We start from the raw sequence: 18872 nt of genomic DNA on the forward strand, positions 1-18872 counted from the left end.
GAACGGCTGAAAACAGCGGGCGACGCGCTCGATATACGCGCGCGAAGCACCAAAATAATCAGTTGCTCGGCCAATGGAAGCGTCAAAGAAGAGGAGAGAGAAACGGAAGGGACGAGAGACGGAAGATAGCAGGCATCTACGAACTTACGAACACACGAGACTCGGCGCGCACACGTACGCAGAGAAGAAGAGAGAGAAAGAGAGACGGGGAGAGAGATCGAACGAACGGCCAGCAGCAGCAGCAACAGACACGGTCGTCGGTCGCGTAACCGCGGTACAACGACCCCCGTGAGCTCTCTGCTCGTCGAACTCCAACTACGTGCTAATTACGAAGCCCTCTTCGGAGCGGAAAGCTATCACGGATGGAGCTACCGTAATCGAAAAGCGACTCGCACGAATTTCGATCGAAAGCGAGACCAGGCGATTCTCCGATTCTCCCTTGCGAGTGATTCGACGCGACGCGATGCGATGCGACGCGACGCGACGCGATCGCGACTGTTTGTCCACAAGGCGGAACGCGAGATGGAAAGCGCACGCTGTATCTGGCGAAACGCGCCGAGAAAAAATAACTTATTCAAGGAACGCGAGCTACACACGTTTTTCATTATTACAACGATCGCTTAGTAATACTAATATTCGGACTATTATTGTTATCGTAGTGGCGGAATTCATTACGTGCTTCGATATGAACATTACACGCATAGTTCCCAAGTACACAATAGATATATTATTCATTCGTAATTCGTACGATCGCGATCGCGGATTTGTATGCTCTTAATTTGCAAGAATCTATTATAGAATTACTTGTACTCTCTTTCTCTTTCTCTCCATTCTGTTGTCTCTTTCTCTCTCTTTCACTCTCCCATCCCATTCGCCTCTCTTCTTTCCGTCGTCTCGCTCACTCGCTCACTCACCTGTCAGAGCTCTCGGAGCTGTCGTATCGATCCGCGCACCGCTTCTTGCCGCAGGGCCCGACGAGAGTGTCCTCGGCCATCCTAACCTGTCCCTTGAACGGACTGTCCTGGTGTCTGGCTGCAGCGACGCCGTCGTTGTCCGCCTTCTTCGTCGCGGCAGCGTCTTCGGCCACTCTCATCTCTTCGACCGATTCCAATTCCCGAGTTTCGACGCTCGCTCTCCTCCTGCCGTCGTGATCCCCGCGGTCGTTCACTTCCGGCACACTGTCCGCGCTCGACGTTGAGCGTCGCGACGACGACGAATCGTCGGCCGCGTCGGCATCCTCGACACCGACGCCAACGCGCGTCGTCGCATTATTATTATCACCGGTCATGATTACCGCGACACCACCAGCACCACTTTTACTAATACAACTATTACTGCCACCACTATCACCCTCGCAGTCACTATCGACGCCGCCGCCGCCGCCGCCGCCGCCGCCACCACCGCCGCCGTCGTCGTCGTCGTCGTCTTCGTGATCGTCGTCCACCTTCGCGACGCTTCGGACTATCTCGATTCTAAGGTGGTACAGACCGACACTGCCACTGCCGCTGCCGCCGCCGCCACTGCCACTGCCGTCGACGCCGACGCCACCGCAGGGCGCTCCGACACCGATGCCACCGCCGTTGCCGCTCTCCTCCTCGTCGTCGTCGCTCGCGGCTGGCCCAGTCGCGTCGACGCACGACGACGAATCACCACCACTGGTCACCGTGGCATCACCACTGCCGTACTCGTCACTAACGCGATCGTTGTCGTTGTCGCGATGATTGGTAAGGTGATGGCGATAAAGATTAAAGTGATGATAATGATGAGGTGGTGATGGTGGATGATGGTAAGAATGACGAGGAGGATTATGCTGATGATGACGGCGATCGTGATGAGGACGACGATGATCGTCTGCCTCGTATGAAGACGCGGAAGAAGCGTCCTCGTGTTTGACGCGCTTCGCGGAAGAAACGTCCTGACCCGACGAGAACGGACCCGGAGTCGCGGTCGGCGCGGTGGCGTCCGGGCGTTTGTGCCGCTCCCTCGTCACGCGAGAATCACCGTCCCCCAATTCCGTCGCCGATGCGGTCGCGTCCTCCGCCGCGGACAGACCGTCGTCTGCCATCTTGTAAACGAACGCGCACTACTCTGATCGTGTCGTGTCCGGCAGTGGCTCCTATGGCACACACGAGCAGCACGAGCCGCGCCACCGCTAAACCCTATCGCTGCTCCTCGCTACGGTCCGGCAGCGCACACGACTCTCAACTCGGCTCGGCTCGGCTCGCAAGCGCGAACCTCTTTATTCCCACTCCATGTAATTACTTCTGCGTCTCTGCACGTAATGAAACGATACCGCCATCTCTCGCCGACTGTTTAACACTGTTAAGCACCAGCCAGCCGCCCTTACCGACACTACCGAATTTAACGTAACCTAACCTAACGCCGGAAATAGTTGTGCCCCGGGAATATTTGAGCGCGTGGCACATAAAGATATGTTCAAGTTTTTTAAAACTGTTGGTAACATTATGAATAATAACGCAAGGGATCGTTTCTAATTTTAATATTTATTTTGTTTCTATTAACTTCTATATATTTTGACACTTGGTTTGTCTCTATTGATATTTTTAATAAATGTTAAGATCACATTCCAATTTTATATTTCAAATTATATTTTTTCCTCTGTACATGAACAGATCACGAGATCACTCTATTAAAAAAAGCAACTCGTATACATATACAAAAAGGTTGGGCAACACTGGTTTTGATTTTAACGATTATGAACTTAAATAATCCGAAATATTTGGAAAAACAAGTGTATTCGTGACACATTTATAATTATTATAATGTATATTTCTTAAATAATGTACAATCACGTTTAATTAATGTTTAATATTAATTTAAGATGTGACACATATGTTTCACATGATAAAATATATTTTATAATTATTATATATATGAGCAATTATTGGCTTTACATGTTTATCGTAAATTGCGATTTTGTGAAGAAAGCAATCGCATTATTCAATTTTGTTCTTCTGCATTACATCGAGAGTGGCTTGATACTAGGTCGAAAAGTTTATAAACATTTCTCATAATATATACACCGTACTATTCGCACTCGGACGTTGCGTTAGATCATTCAGTCCGTTTTCATCTTAGTGAGTTATTAGCACTTTGTCGTAAAAGACGGAGACAATGTCTATATCACAGGATATTAAAAAAGGCCATAGCGAGTTTTTGCAACATTTTCAAGTAAAAAAGAATTTTAGAGCAGTATGTAAATTGTGTTTGCCAAAGGAACATAACATAAAATACGTTGAAACATCAAACATAAATAGGCATTTTAAAAAAGAACATTATAATATAAAACTACAAGAAAAACATTGGATATGGGAATATTTCGAAAAAATTAACGATTCAAAAGCTAAATGCAAAATACCGGAATGCGACTGGAGCTCGGCCATACAAAAAAGATCGTACAGTAATCTAAAATGTCATTTATCAGTGCGACACAATATGCAGCCACCAAAGAAAGATAACAATAAGCAACATAGCTTGGTGTGGAAATATGTTAAACAGTATAATGAATTTAGTGCAAAATGTAGAGAGTGTGAAAAACAAATAAAAAAGAAGATTATACAGCTTTCTCTTGCACAAAACGTATTTACACACCTTAAAAATGTACATGGAAAGAAATATATCTGAACCATCAACAAGTGCACAAAAGTAAAGAAAGAAGAATGGTGAGTTTTATTAATATTTATATATTACAAAATTTTATTTTTTTTGAAAAGCATTTAATGCGCTCTTATATATATAATGTGCACACTATAATCAAGACAATAGCATTCGTTTCTAAGAAATATTTTCAAAATCTTCATAGATTTATGCAGAATAGACTTTGACAACGGATCTGCAAGTAGCCAGCCAGCAATAAGAATAGTTTTGACTTTAACGATTAGTGACTTAAATAACTCGAAATCTCTGAAAAAATCCTATGGTAAAAGAATGTTGAACTAATTAATTATTTTTATGTGTGATGCAAGAAGTGTTCTAACACTATGATTTGAAAGCTTACCTTCTCAATCTACATAAAAAAACACGAAGAAACAGTACAATGACTTGGGTAACAATACAAGAAACAAACAGTATATCTGAGCCATCCACAAGAACACAAAATTAAAGAAACGACATCAATGAGCTTCATTATGTTATAAAATTTTAATTTCTTTGAATTGCGTTTAATACTTCTAATACATATTTTAATATTTTCATAGATTTATCCAAAAAAGACTTTGACAACGTTCAAGTAGCGCAGCCAGCAATAATTTTGATTTTGATGACTTAAATGATTTGGAATAACTGAAAACAATTCGTATTTCGAAAAAAATCGTATTTCTGACATGTCTAATTATTCTGTAATTTGCTTTTATTTATATCGATTTTATCAACAAAGCATTTTCTGCAAACATGTAATTTTATAACTATCTTCCAATCAATACTGCGACATATTTCATATTTATTTTCTTTTATTATCTATGTTTTTATACATACTTCCGTTATATTTTACAAGTTTTATGTGATTTCAATTTAATATTATATGACTTTGGTAGAGATAATCTTTAAATATATTATATATATTGACATACGTTATACATTATAATAATATATTATATATATTAATTATATTATATATATATATATATATATATATATATATATATATATATAATATATATTAACTTTTATGTTAAACGTTTGAATTGATTTGAGAATTAATATTGTAACAATTATAATACATCAATTATAATATATTAATTATAATAGAATGCATAACTGATACACTTTCATTAATACAATGGAATTTTAAGAGAAATTATATAATTTATTTATTTAATTTCTATTCAATCAAAAATAGAAATTTACTGTAACATTTGATTAATTTTTATATTTTTTCTCTTTTTTATTGTCTTATAATATTAAATTAGACAATCAAAAGCGACAGTTTAATATGTAAAAAATATGTAACACAAATATGTAGAATATATAATAATAAAGAAGTATTTTCACATTATCGTTTTACTTTGTACAAATTACAAAAAGATTAATTATAATTTATACTTAACAAATATAAGCAATAGATTTAATAACAATTGTAAGAAAGGCTTGCAGAATCTCTGAAACAATTAAAAATTAGTCTCATTATCATTCCTAATTTGTGAATTCGCATAATGTAAATTGTATTGTAAAAATTTTTTTTGTATAGCTATTGTATAAATCGATATTACAAATATATAAACTTCTAAATATATATAAATTTATCTGCCTATGTTTCTGATCTAATTAATTATTACAATTACTATAAAAATGCATATAAAGAAATATATAAAAACTAATAAAATGCAAAAAGGATTAAAATGCATGGCATTAGAATACAATTCTTAACATTTTACGCATCAATTGTAAAAATACAGTCATGGATTAATTAATCCTTTTCCAGATATCAATGTAAAGATTAAATTGATTAATTTTTTTTTCGCTCTTCAAGCTTTATCGTTGTTGCTCAGTGGAATAAAGCGAGACAAAAATACGACGCTTTAATTTATCTAAGTCGCTCGATTTATAAGTAGAAAATCGCGTATGAACTGCATGCAGTTGATTTCTATCTTTTCAATCTACCCATCTCGACTGTTTTCTTTATTCTATAGCGCGTTCTTCGAGAATAGTGAGTTATCTTTGGTACGCCGTTTTGTACCGATTTCAGAGGGAGAAAGATAATTGCAATGTGCTACATTATATGAGACACATTAATGCAAGTCATCAAAATATGAACATATAATAAAATTAAAAAAAAGTAAAAAAATATAAATATTAATGAGATCTTAGACATTGCGCTGATTTGGCAATTTTTTGAAAATCAGGATTTTAAGAGGATAAGGATAATCTTAAACATTGAGCAATAAAATTATTTTAACTTTGATAATAAACCAAACCAGATCTGTTAGAATAATGAAGAATTCTCTTTTTAATTTTCTTTTATTGACACTAATGAGACACTACTGTGTCTCAATGAACCTTCTATGGCAAGAAAAAATTTTTATATTTAAATAATGTGTGTGTGTAAAATTAATAATACAATTATTATATGATAACATTTAATAACAAAAGCTCGATCCACGAACAGAAATTAAGTTTCAACATCATAGATACACGTCACGTAAGTGGCGTGGGGCTGATGCACTAGCTTAGTAAGCTAGAGAATCGGGTTTCGATACCCGCTTTGGATTCTCTCGAAGGCATTGGCAAAACCTACGAGCAGTATTCTTGCCATGAGAAGGTTCATTGAGACTTGTGTCTCAAATATTGTGGGACATTGTTGTCCCAATAGTTCCAAAAAAAAAAAAAAAAAAATATTGAAGATTCTTATTTTTAGTAAAACAAACCAAAGATGCTTTAGTCGGCCCCACTTTTTTACACCTGCAAGCTACTTTTTTTTAGTAAGAGCGACTTCGCGATCTACTCATGTGTATAGGAGGAAAAATACAAAATTAGAATATGATTTAACTGTTTATTAAACATATTAATAGGGATAAACCAAGTTTTAAACTATAAACAAATTAATAAGAATAAAATTAATATAAAAATACAAATTTAAAATTATAAATTTTATAATAGAATTCAAATAAAATAAAAATCAAAATATGAACATAAAGTAAAAAAAAGTAAAAAATATAAATATTAATGAGATCTTTGACATTGCGCTAACTTCGCAATTTTTTGAAAATCAGGATTATAAGAGAATAAGGATAATCTTAAACATTGATCAATATTCGTTAATTAAGTTACTTCTGATTTCTGATTTTATGATATTCATATTTGAAAATACTGATTCCGCCAAATACGTAGAACCAAAGCAGAACCATTTTATGTAGTGAATATGCAAATAATGCACGATTATCATACACACAAATACATATATATTATCCTATATGACTTATAATCACTATAAAAGCATATTCTTTAATAATTACGAAAGATTGCTCAAAGTCCTTGATCGTATTTTATTAATATTATTTATAATGCACTGTAAGATTTCGTTGTGTAATGGATTATGATTAATTTATATTTATAAAAAACTAACAAATATTATTAAAGAACATGCTAATACTGTGATATTTTTATTAATATTCTGAAAGTTACTTCTATGGAAAAATAAAAGTAAATATTTTTATATTAGGTCCTTGAATAAGTTCTCGCTGTTTCTTAAAAGATGGCGTAGCGGCACTCTGTGCATGGAATTTCGTACGGAAACGCATCAGCTAAGTAGTACTATATGTAACCTCAAATTCTAGTAGATACAGTTTACCACAGTGTCAACCATGTGTTTAATTACCTATTGCGAAAATGTCTACTTTTGTGCCAAATAAAGTGTTTTTGCGGGGAATTTTATTGCACTGCTTTATTCAAAAGAAATCTGCAGCTGAAGCACACAGAATTCTTGTTGAAACATATGGTGACAATGCTCTGTCGAATACGACATGCAGAGACTGGTTTAGGCGCTTTAAAAATAATGATTTTGACCTTGAAGATAAAGAACGTTCTGGAGCACCGACAAAGTTTGAAGACGAAGAATTGGAGGCATTGCTTGATCTAGATCCATGTCAGACGCTAGTAGAGCTCGGGAAAACATTGCAAGTAGATGCGTCAACAGTTTCAAAACGTTTAAAAGCGTTAGGAATGATCCAAAAGCAAGGACATTGGGTGCCGTATGAGTTGAAGCCGAGAGACGTTGAACGACGTTTTCTCATGTGTGAATTGCTGCTTCAACGGCATAAAAGAAAAGGTTTTCTGCACCGTATCATCACTGGAGATGAAAAGTGGATACACTACGATAATCCTAAGCGTAGAAAATCGTGGGGTAAGCCCGGCCATGCATCAACATCGTCGGCAAAGCCGAATATCCATGGTTCGAAACTTCTGCTCTGCATTTGGTGGGATCAGCAGGGCGTAATTTATTATGAGCTGCTTAAACCTAATGAAACTATCACGGGAGCTCGCTATCGACTTCAGATGATGCGTTTGAGTCGAGCTCTAAAAGAAAAGCGGCCACTATACGGGCAGAGACACGACAAAGTCATTTTGTTACATGACAATGCTCGGCCACATGTGGCAAAACCAGTCAAAACTTACCTGGAAACGCTTCAATGGGAAGTTCTACCTCACCCGCTGTATTCACCGGACATAGCCCCCTCGGATTACCACTTGTTTCGGTCGATAGCGCATGGTTTGAGCGAGCAGCGCTTCCATTCTTTCGAAGAAACCGAAAAATGGGTCGATTCATGGATTGCGTCAAAAGATGAATCGTTTTTTCGACGGGGGATTCAATTACTGCCAGAAAGATGGGAGAAAGTGGTCTCTAATGATGGACAATACTTTGAGTAAAGTTATTGTAAGCCTTATATTTTAAATTAATGTTTTTTTTTAACAAAAAAAACAGCGAGAACTTATTCAAGGTCCTAATAATTTCTATTATTTCTCATTTTTTCATAAGGATATAACAATGATGAAATTACTTTTCCAAAAATATCGGTTAATTTTTTTATAATTTATTAAATTTTTTAATCTATTTGTAATAAAAAAATAATTTGCTGATTTTTTCCTCTTTCATGGAGATTTTCTGGCTTCTATTAATTTTTTTTATTTTCTATTTTTATTTAAAAATACACGTATTTATACATATAAATAGAAAATGCTAAGAGTATAACGCTTACTATTAATTACTATTAAAATGAATTTGCTAAAAATTCCTATTTTATCTAATTAAAGATTAATAAAAGCAATATTATGCTTTTATTTTTGTGATTTTACTACAAAAATACATAAAAAGAGCATTACACTTATAATATTTTACTAAAAAAAGAACCAACTTTTTATCTTATCAAACATATTATATTTTAATAATACTGTTTAAATAAACGACTTATGAAAGAATATCAATAAAAGTATGTTATCGAGGAATGTCATTTAAATAACATTCAAATAATTTACATTTATATGCCTATAAGACATTGCTCTTGTGACACCAAAATGAAATATAAAAATTATATTTTAATGTATTTTTCTATATATAATTTTTGGCATCACAATGTAATTTTCAAAAGTTTATATGTAATTTTCTACATAAAAATTAGATAAAAAATTAAATTATTTTGATATATATTTTAATTAGATAAGTATTTAAACAGTCCTTACATTCAGCGTTTTTTTATTTACCAACAGTTGAAGTCATTCATTTTTGTATATAATTTAAAACATTTTTAAAAAAATAATGCTTCTTAATTTTATAACCATTATTGTATAAATTTAATTTTAAAAAATGTATCCATTAGGCATTAACGAGCTTTCACTTATAGCACATTTCAAGTTTTTATAGCACCTTTTATTTAAATAATTCTTATTCAACAGTTGTTTTTTGTTTACAAAAATCTGAAGTCATTCATCTTTGTAAATAATTTGAAAAATTTATAAAAATGATGCCTCCTATTTTCGTAACCTGTTGTATAAATCAGGTTAATTGAATATATCAATTGAGCATTAAGAGCTTCCATTTATAGCACCTTTCTCGGTTTATCTTATTTCTTGAACATTATGGAAATAATGTTACACTACACTTACACTTGGTTCTTAACGCAAAAATAATTACATATTCTCACTATATATATTTACCTAAAAAAATATCAAATTTTTATTTTTTTTATATTTATAAATAAGCTAAGGAACTTGAAATTTTATCTGCTAAATTTTTTTCTTTTCTTTTTGCAAAAAATATTTGTACAACAGTGGAGCTACATTATACAGGAAAATCTATTCTTGACAATACAAAGTTATTTTTACAAAATCATATATTTATATAATGATTATATAAATATACTTATATATTATAAAATTTATATATTATATAAATATATATTTATACAATAATCATATATTTATATAATAATTATACAAAATCATACAAATGTAAGAAATATAACTAAATGTAAAAATATCATTAAATTTGCAATTTTTTAAATATTTCTTTAAAAAAGTGCTAAATAAAACAAGGCCTCGTAAAAATATTTTAATCTTAAGTTTTTAACTTATTTTTTAATTAGAAGCTCCTCGTAAGTTGTACAATAGTATCAATAATAATCATCCTGTACATATTTAAACCCATGTAAAACAATTCTTAATTTTTTACAAACTTTACATTGCTAAAGCTATAGAAGCTATCCTGCTGAGTTCAAAAGGATGTCAAGAAATTAAATTAGAAAACTTCGCAATTGACATAAAAATAATACTTGTATAATCGCTATATTTTACCTTGACTAATAATAATTATAATGGAACAATTTTCACGAGATATTGTATTATAAGTACATCAAAAACGTGTAAAAAATTTATGCCATTTATGTGCGGTGATGTATGATCATACTTTTTGTTTCAATTCTATTTTTTAAACTAAAGCTTGTTTAGGCCAGTCATTTTCGATGTAATAACAACCTATTTTCCTACTACTGATCACTTTCCTCGTGTTCGCTTCTCGTCATGCAGAATCGCGATCTGTCTGCTAATTCTGTCAGCAAAAGGGTCTCTGAATCGGGAGGACTCGACTGATTGCCGATCAGTGCATTGATTTGCCCACTAATGCTTCGTACAAATCTACGGTTACGCCTTCGTTCTTTTCTCTCAGTTTTTAATTTCTTAAATTCGTTTGGAGATGTCTCACTGGAACATGAAGAGCTCACTATACTGGCTGCATCATCGTTTATTCCACTTTCAGTGTAACTTGCCGGCTCGAAAACTACGCTTGATGGCATCGAGTGTCTGGATTCTTGTGTCCTGAAATTAAATTAGATTTTATAAGAACAGAGATCTAATATTAATTAAAATGCAGTTCTAGCAAAATTTAATTTTTAGGATATTTAAATCTCTAATTGGATATAATTTTCTAAAAAAGTATTTTTCTAATAAAATTAAGATTAATTTGAGCTGTTGAAAAATTCGCGTTTGGATGCATTTTATATCATCATTTACATATGATCCAAAGATTAAAAAGAAATAAAACAAAATGTATATCTACTAGAAATTATTATACACAAATTTTAGCACTTTTCGTCATCTAAGATCTTGAATCCTAATAAAATTTTAGATTAGTTAGATTAAATTAGTAAATTTGTAAATAATCCATATCGAATCTCGAGAATATTTACAAATCCTGAAATAATTCTTGAAAATCGCCTTGTCTTATTTAAATTCGTCTCAGACTTTTCATTAAGTTACCAACCTTAAAGATCTTTGCCTTTCATGCATATTGTCGGATCCTGAACTTCCAGTTTTCGTTAGACCTTCTTTTCCTGTAGAAAAAGGAGGTGCGCTCGTAGAAAATATTTCTCGTTTGCGAGATTGCGCGCCACCGGGAACGTCGACGGGATCACTCGGCGGCGGCGGGCCTTGCGCAAATATACTTTGTACATGAGGTCTGCCGCTATCATTCGATTGTTTTAACGATGTGAGTGTCATTTGCTCGTCCACTTCCTCGATGACGCCTATCCTCATAGAACCACCTGCACCTGCGATGTTTACGTTATGTTCTATCTTATTTTTGTAAATTCAAATAATTTTGCTCGTACAAATAAAACTTGATACTTAAGAGAGAGTTTAAAAATGAGAAAATTAAATAGCTGACATCTTTATAAAGTAATTTTATCAAAACATCGTCGTATTTTATAAATATATATATATTTATCAAAAAATAAAAAATAACGAAGATCGTGAAAAATTTATTATTATTGTTCTCCCACAAAAATCATTTTCAAAATAAGAATAAAAGTACTAGTGTTAGCGAGAAGTTCATCATTGTTTTAATGCAATATTTAATATAAAACTAGAGACATACCAGGTGGGCGAACTTGTAACGATGCAGCCGAACTTGAAGGAGGAATCTTTCCTGGAGTTTTAGTATCGCTTGTATGACCACCATCCGGCCTGTCTTCTCTGCTAAACAATCGCTTCAGTACACTGGTGACGCTGTTTACCCTCGTGAGCGAACCACCTAAGATGCTGGGAGTTGAACCACCACTGAGATTGCGGGTACTCACTCTACTGGCACTCCTGATAAAAAGTTAGTAAAGCTTAAAATTATAAATGCAACCAGTTATTATCTCGATTATTTCCCTTATATAAAAAATCGATATCAATTTTTTTTAAATTGAAATTGATTTTCTGTACAAGAAAAAGTAAAAAAATAAAGACTTTTTAAAGGATTTGATTCTTTAAACTTTCCCATTATTTTTTTATTTTCAGAGTTTGGCAATTTTTATTATGTGCGGCCAATTTTTTTCCATTAAATCCAATTTTATTATTTAACATTGTTTTGCATGATTAATATTACTACATATGTACATCTTTATTATCGGAATAATTTTTCCACGTTTAATTCTAATAAACTTTTACATTTTATATTAATTTAGTGCGAGATAAAAAATGAAAGTTACCTTATTAATCCATCATTACTAAGATCGGTGCTTTCTGTACCACTTCTGATTTTGCATTAAAAATATATAAAGTGATAAATGTAAATAAATATAAACTTGAGCAAAAAATATTCAGTAAACTATTTTGGAAATTTCAGAAAAGTAACATGCACTTACCGAGACATTTTGCCGGTTACAGTGAAATGTATTCCCGACGCGGCATCATCAGCAAGATCGGGATTGAACTTTTGCTGATAATCCGGTGCCAAATCCTCGATTTTAACCGACGATGGTTGCAGTTCTTGTTGCGCGGCGGATAATTGTATGTTAGCTGTTGAGTGTTGAGGGTGTTCCTCGCGAAAGGGTTGCGCTGCAGCGGTGTATGGCAGCTCCGTGGGGAATATTTCGTCCCAATACTGATCACGTATGAGGGCAGGATGCTCGTGATGCATTTCGTCCACGATTAAGTAGCTTACCTTCAAATCGGTGAGTAATCGCAATATTATTTATTCATTAGCTATTAATATTTCAAGAACAATAAGAAAAAGTATTTCTTACTTGCAAATTGCGATCGATTAACCAATTCACTTCAAAATCGTCGTCATCCTCGCCGAACGGATTGATTAGAGTTTCGGCTACTTTCAGCCAGCCCATGTAAAAAAAGAACTGTAATGTCGTAAACACTGGGAAGTACATATCAATGTTCGACTCCGACTTCTGAATCCACTGACGACCCATTACGCTGGTCAGAAAGTATGTGTATACAGCTAACGTTACGACCTATAATAAAAAGAATAACAAAATTTAAAATTCTGATTCATATCTAGGATAAATTGCACGATTCTCTTACACATTCATTAAGCATGTAAATATACGTTTCTCTAACATTTGTTCATGACTTCTCGAGATTTTTGTGTAATTGCTTTTTTTATCGCGCTTCTGGTTTTTACTTTTATCCTTCTATATCATTATTTGCCTCTGAGAAACCACATCCTGCTGTATTAATTGCCTTTCGTAATTATTGACTTAATAGATAGCGCGTAAATTCACCTGTGTGTAGACTAACGGGACGCTGATCGTGTCGTAGTGTAAAATACTGCCGCACATGCCGCGAAATTTATTGAGTTCGTCAACAAGCGTCTTCACTGCGAAATCGTCCCGAATCCGACCTTCCCTTCGAGCGCGGGTCACAATACTCGCGGCCCAAACTATAGGCAGCCAGTGTTTGCTCGGTTTGGGAAATTTTGTGTTTAGGCTCTGAAATATCGATAATTCGTTCTCCAAGAGCAGACCGCTATCTACGAAATGCTCCATAGTGGGAAACCTCTTCTTCACCCGCGGTGCAACCATCGTTAAAACCAGAGTCAGACAAACGCATACGTATCTATGAACAGAATTCATTTCTGTCTACTAAGAAAAGAAAAATCTGGTAGATTTGTCAAAAGTGAAACTCGTATACTCTTGGTAAAATTCATACGAAATAATTTTAAACAACATTTTTCTCTTTACGATAAGATGTCTTTGCTTCTATCTTTCTTTTTCTATAAAATTCAACAATTAATAAGAAATTTAATATTGATTTATAATTATAATCAGATGTGTATATCAATATTTCGATATAAAGATCAATCAATCTCATTCTGTAATTTGAAAGAAAAGGAAAAAATTATTACGAATTTTATTCGTAACATTATTCGTTGACGTTATTCTAATAACAAGCTTATACATTTTTTAAATGGTACCTAACGATCGTCCTGCGCATTAAGCGACCGCGCTCGTCATTTCCGTGTATAGTGGACGATACGTAGACCGCGATACTATCAGGCCATGGTATCGCCATGTATTGATTCCACCATCTAGTCATTACGATGCTGACATAGAAACCCAAGACGAACGACAACGGTATGAGATCGCTGTATGCATTGCAATACGCCACCACGGATTCGAACGTCTTCTTCTGTTCCTCGTTCAGCAGTAATCGGTAGACACCAGACAAAGAGTAGTAGATGAAGAGGAAGAGCGCCAGATCGATCCAGACGAGTTTGTAAACGCTTGCTCGCCATCTGAAACAAATCGCACAGCTCGTAAATCAGACGAGCGGAGAACATCTGTCACGAGAAGAACGTGATGACTATCCGTGATGGCCTCTTAATGAGCGATCTGTCGGGAAATCGCGCGCCTCTTGGCAGAAATTCTAATAAAGATAGTGCGCTCTAGGGTCTGACGGAGAATTAGTCATGCTCGAAACATGCAGACATTGCACAGTAATAAAGAAGCGATAACAAATACTCGCGTGCTGTTATCGAGCTGAAAGTCAATAATCCTGCCTCAATAGACCGTATCTTCGTTTAGTCTCTCCACGTTAGTGTCGTTATGTTCGAAGTGTGTCAAGTTTGGATGACGGGTGTCGTATTTTTATGCAAGCACGTTGGAAACATTCGTCACCCCTGAGATTGGAAGTATTCCAACGTAACTTGCGGTATTATTCTCAAGAACACCGACGATTTACATGCATATCATTATTGACTATGTCTACAACATGTTAGTTTTGCACGAAGTGAAAAAGTTAATGTGAAGAAGGAAAATTTTATATTTGCACATCAATTTACTTGATATTTATTGCATGCAACTGCATGCATTGCTCGAATCGTAAGCGGAAAATGAGAAAAAAAAAATAAAAATGGAAAATGAGATAAATGGACAATAAAATATTGGAAATTAAAGTAGCGATGTATTAAAATTAACAGGTTAACGCGCACGGTGCATCAAAAGCTGAAAATAAAAATGCAGAATATTGTAGAAAGAAAAAAGTAACATTATGTAGAGAAAAAGAGGAAAAATATAAATAAAGAAAAAATTGAATATTATGATATTTATAAATAACAGCTTCGATAATTCCGCCAACTAGGAAAAATCTAAAAATCTTCATTGACAGATAACTTAGATAATATTTTTAAATTTAAATTGACAATTATTTTAATTCCAAGTATTAACAAGAAGGCAATATCGTGATCTCACCTTAGTAAAAGTTTGAGGAAGCAACCAAGGCCTCTACAAGTGGCTACTTCGGCAGTGTAGGTGACCGTCATCTCTCAACCGGCGCGTGTTCCACGTGGTTACTCTTTCTCTCTCAACTCTTCGCACTACGCTTGCACTTTCGCGGGTAGGCAACTCGTGACATCTCCCTTTCCCTGGGAGATCTCGTCTCAAAGTAAAGACCAGGCGTGGCAGCTTCTCGTCGGCATCATCTCCAACTTCGCTTCCGCGATGCAACCGAATCAACGGTCCGTCGATAGAAAACTGCCAAGGTCATCTTTGACACGCCGCCTCTGACGCGATTACGTAAGCTGTATCAGCAGATGCGAACTCGTTAGTTGCAATACACGCACTTTTCGCGAAAATCAATTATGCTATGAATAGAACTATTGTCCGAATGCAATTGTCGTTCGTTCTCGCTGCTTTGCAGAAAGAACCGTGTTAGGTGAGTTTATCTCACATGACTATGCGAGGTGAACTTGCGACATAATCTCATGTATCTTCGTCACTTCAACGCCTTTAAATTTATTAACATTTTGTTATCGATGTCTTTTATCATACGTTATCGGACTTTAACAGTTCTATAAATTTGCACGGTAGAAGTTTTTCTCGGTAATGCGAATTCATTCCGAGTTACGGATTTACACCCGATTCGTGAGAATTTATAATCTTTAAAATAATACGAGAGGATCCTGATTCGGCATTCGAGTCACCTCGTTGATATCATTGTTTCGAAACATAAACAACCATTTGTATTTCGAAAGTGTAGCAAGTTTATTTTCTCGAAATGACATTGCTAAGAAATACTTTTCTCACGATTCTTCAAAGGTCTTACAATAAATTCAAATTTATTTTCTAATTGTCAGTTTCCTTCTTTATTAGAAATAATGCATTTTTTTAACTCTTCGTCACAATTCATTATTTTTGTGGCAATCTCTTTGAAATGTCCTCGAAGACAAACTTTTGAGTCCGGTGAATCTAATGCAGAAAAATTCGATCCGTTTGAAAAATTCTTTTAAAATAGATCGCGTAATATGAAATGTTGCCTGTACCAAGGACACATTGCATATCGCATGATTTATCCGCAAGTGTAGAGTTGCTGATTTTTCCAATTAAAGGATAGACGTTTCATCACGCAACGGGTATAATCAAACAGAAATTCAGTCCTTCAATTTCTCTTACAAGGAATTTTACTGTGCAAAATACATGTAGATAATAATAGATGCATAAAAAAATTGATAGAAATGCATTCTATGTGAAATTGAATTTCTAGTTTCCGAAATCGATTAACTCATTGACTCAAATTTCTAAACTTTCTTTTCTTTATTTAGTTTACAGAAATTTCAACTTTTGAGTTAAAATAAAATAAAAAAGAAGAGAAATTGTAGTAGAGAGAGTAGAAATGATAAAACGCATAAAAGAAATTAAGTTTTTAATTAACGTTTTTCTTTCACATTTGACATTTAATTGCAATCGTCACGGTTACTTCGCGGGCGTAAATAACCAATATAAAGTGAATGTAGGTGTAGATTTATTAATAGAACAAATAATAATAAAAGGATGCAAGAAATTTTAATTTTATTCTGCTGTTCAGAAAATAGTTCTTTTGTGGAATTAATTTTTTTTTTCTCCGCGGCATATTTCGCATTGTGTCTTACAGAACTCATCCTTGTTCGCATTATCGTGTTATCATTATGAAGATATATGCAAATATGTCACGTTATTAAGATATGATCGGTGCATCATTTATGGTGACCGTTAATCTCGATTGATCTTCGGAAATATTACGATGCAAATTCTAGGTATCACTCTCGTGACGTCATTGTAGTCTGAAGGCAGCAAAAGCATGACACAGTCACGCGTACTGAATATGTTAGGTCGATGCATAAGCTTTGCCGCCGCCTTCCTGTCTATTTTAGATAAAATCATTCATTTTTGTTTAGGAAAATCAGATAAAATTCAGAATTGTTAAAACAGTAATTTACTTTTAAGTAAAAAGAATCTAGTGAAGACAATGAGGATTTTATTAATAAAAATCTTTAATTCTATTTTCGTTTATTTGACAAATGCGACAATCTTCACCAACTGAATAAACAGCGCTTCGAAAAGGTACACAAGAATTTTTAGATTAAATTTTAACGTGACACAGAATTGCCGGCTGAAACGCGGTCAGGCGGTCATTTTAATAATTGAATAGTGTGAATCGCGAAGTAAAGAAAAAGTAGAAAACGTGTTGCGATGTAATCTTGTACATATAACACAGTAAAATTTGTCCTCCAACGTAATTACAGACGTAATCGATTTTGTGAGGCGAAGTATCTTATCGTGCGTTTTAAACGCCGCATGTATTACAGTACAGTTATTTTTTTTATACACTTCTTTTAGCGAATATGAAACAAAATATTAGCTGTAAAATTGGACACGTGTGATCGGTAATCAGTTTTTGACCTTGCATCACGCGCGCGATTACTTATCGCACAAACGCGACCATAAAATTCATTATATTCTCACGTTACTTCACTTATTAACACACTAGGGAATCAGCTGTTGGAACGTGTCTCTCTCAGCTGTGTAATAATTTCATGACTGCAAGTTATAACCGAGCGTTCGAAATAGACGGAAAAGGAAACGTCACAATGAAAAGGCGATAGTTCCGCGTTTGCTTTTGTGCAGGTAGAAATCTAGAAAGGAACAAAGGGCGAGCTGCAACGCGCAAGTGGAACTTACGATTTGTACCAACCGTTCGCTCGCTCTCCTGCTTGCTCTCTTGATTCGATCGATTCACGCTCTCTTATTAGCGAGAAGTGTCAGTATAGAGAACGACACGCGCGAATCTTAAGGTAAACGACGCACACTCGTGAGAGAACGTCCCACGCTCACGTCATCACACAGACGAATATACCGCCTGACCTGCACCAGCCACTACTGAGGCAACAGCTGCCGCAGCACGCTGCCGCACACAGCGATATCCTCTGCGCTCTCCACCTTCACCCTCTCGGCTCCATCCCCTCCGACATCTCTTTCTTCCGCATGACACAGTGGTGCTCATAATCGTTGTATTCGCTTAACTACTTTGGCACTACATGCACTACAGGCAGACGGTATCTTCATTGTTAGCGAACATTGCCCAGTTCCTTCACCATTGTCGATTATCTCGTAAATTAATTCCCTGATAACTGTATCTGTAATTTCTAAGAATTCTGATAAATCTGTAATTCTCGATTTTAATCTCTAACTTTTCATCGGTTTCCGTTGTTTACATCAATTGGCAATTATATTGTTGTTTGATTTCAATTTCTTTTTATTGTTTTTATTAAGAAATGTATCTGTCTATATACAAAAGCGATATGTACACACGCAAAAATCATTATTCGGTTCGGT

At 34.9% G+C, this 18872-nt stretch overlaps 2 protein-coding genes and 1 long non-coding RNA gene across 4 annotated transcripts in view; 1 reads left to right on the top strand and 2 right to left on the bottom strand.

Annotated features, from left to right (window-relative positions):
• The window catches only part of jing (AE binding protein 2 jing), a 90800-nt gene extending 88577 nt beyond the window's left edge, over positions 1 to 2223 (bottom strand). Inside the window, exon 1 of the mRNA XM_012367894.2 lies at positions 915 to 2223. Coding sequence (XP_012223317.2) covers positions 915 to 2065 — 1151 coding nt within the window. The 5' untranslated portion in view covers positions 2066 to 2223. The remainder of the gene's footprint in view (positions 1 to 914) is intronic.
• A 76-nt stretch (positions 2224 to 2299) lies between these two features.
• On the top strand, positions 2300 to 6387 carry LOC136999425 (uncharacterized). The gene is made up of 2 exons (XR_010889802.1): positions 2300 to 3683; positions 3824 to 6387. It is a non-coding gene; the product is annotated as an uncharacterized lncRNA (long non-coding RNA).
• Positions 6388 to 9357: 2970 nt separating this feature from the next.
• On the bottom strand, positions 9358 to 18654 carry LOC105672758 (bestrophin-4). 2 transcript variants are annotated; one of them, XM_012367904.2, is made up of 10 exons: positions 18219 to 18654; positions 15474 to 15802; positions 14198 to 14518; positions 13506 to 13839; positions 13014 to 13235; positions 12633 to 12931; positions 12477 to 12521; positions 11879 to 12093; positions 11267 to 11552; positions 9358 to 10821 (listed from the first exon to the last, which is right to left on the bottom strand). In XM_012367904.2, the coding sequence occupies exons 2-10, from the start codon at positions 15542 to 15544 to the stop codon at positions 10494 to 10496; spliced, it is 2121 nt and encodes a 706-aa protein (XP_012223327.1). In that variant the 5' UTR covers positions 15545 to 15802; positions 18219 to 18654; the 3' UTR covers positions 9358 to 10493. The 2 variants fall into 2 exon arrangements, with proteins under 2 accessions (XP_012223327.1, XP_012223330.1); XM_012367907.2 differs by lacking the exon at positions 12477 to 12521 and having other exon boundaries at positions 18219 to 18648.
• Positions 18655 to 18872: the final 218 nt, after the last annotated feature.

The sequence above is a fragment of the Linepithema humile genome, chromosome 1, assembly GCF_040581485.1.
Source record: "Linepithema humile isolate Giens D197 chromosome 1, Lhum_UNIL_v1.0, whole genome shotgun sequence".
NCBI lineage: Eukaryota > Metazoa > Arthropoda > Insecta > Hymenoptera > Formicidae > Linepithema > Linepithema humile.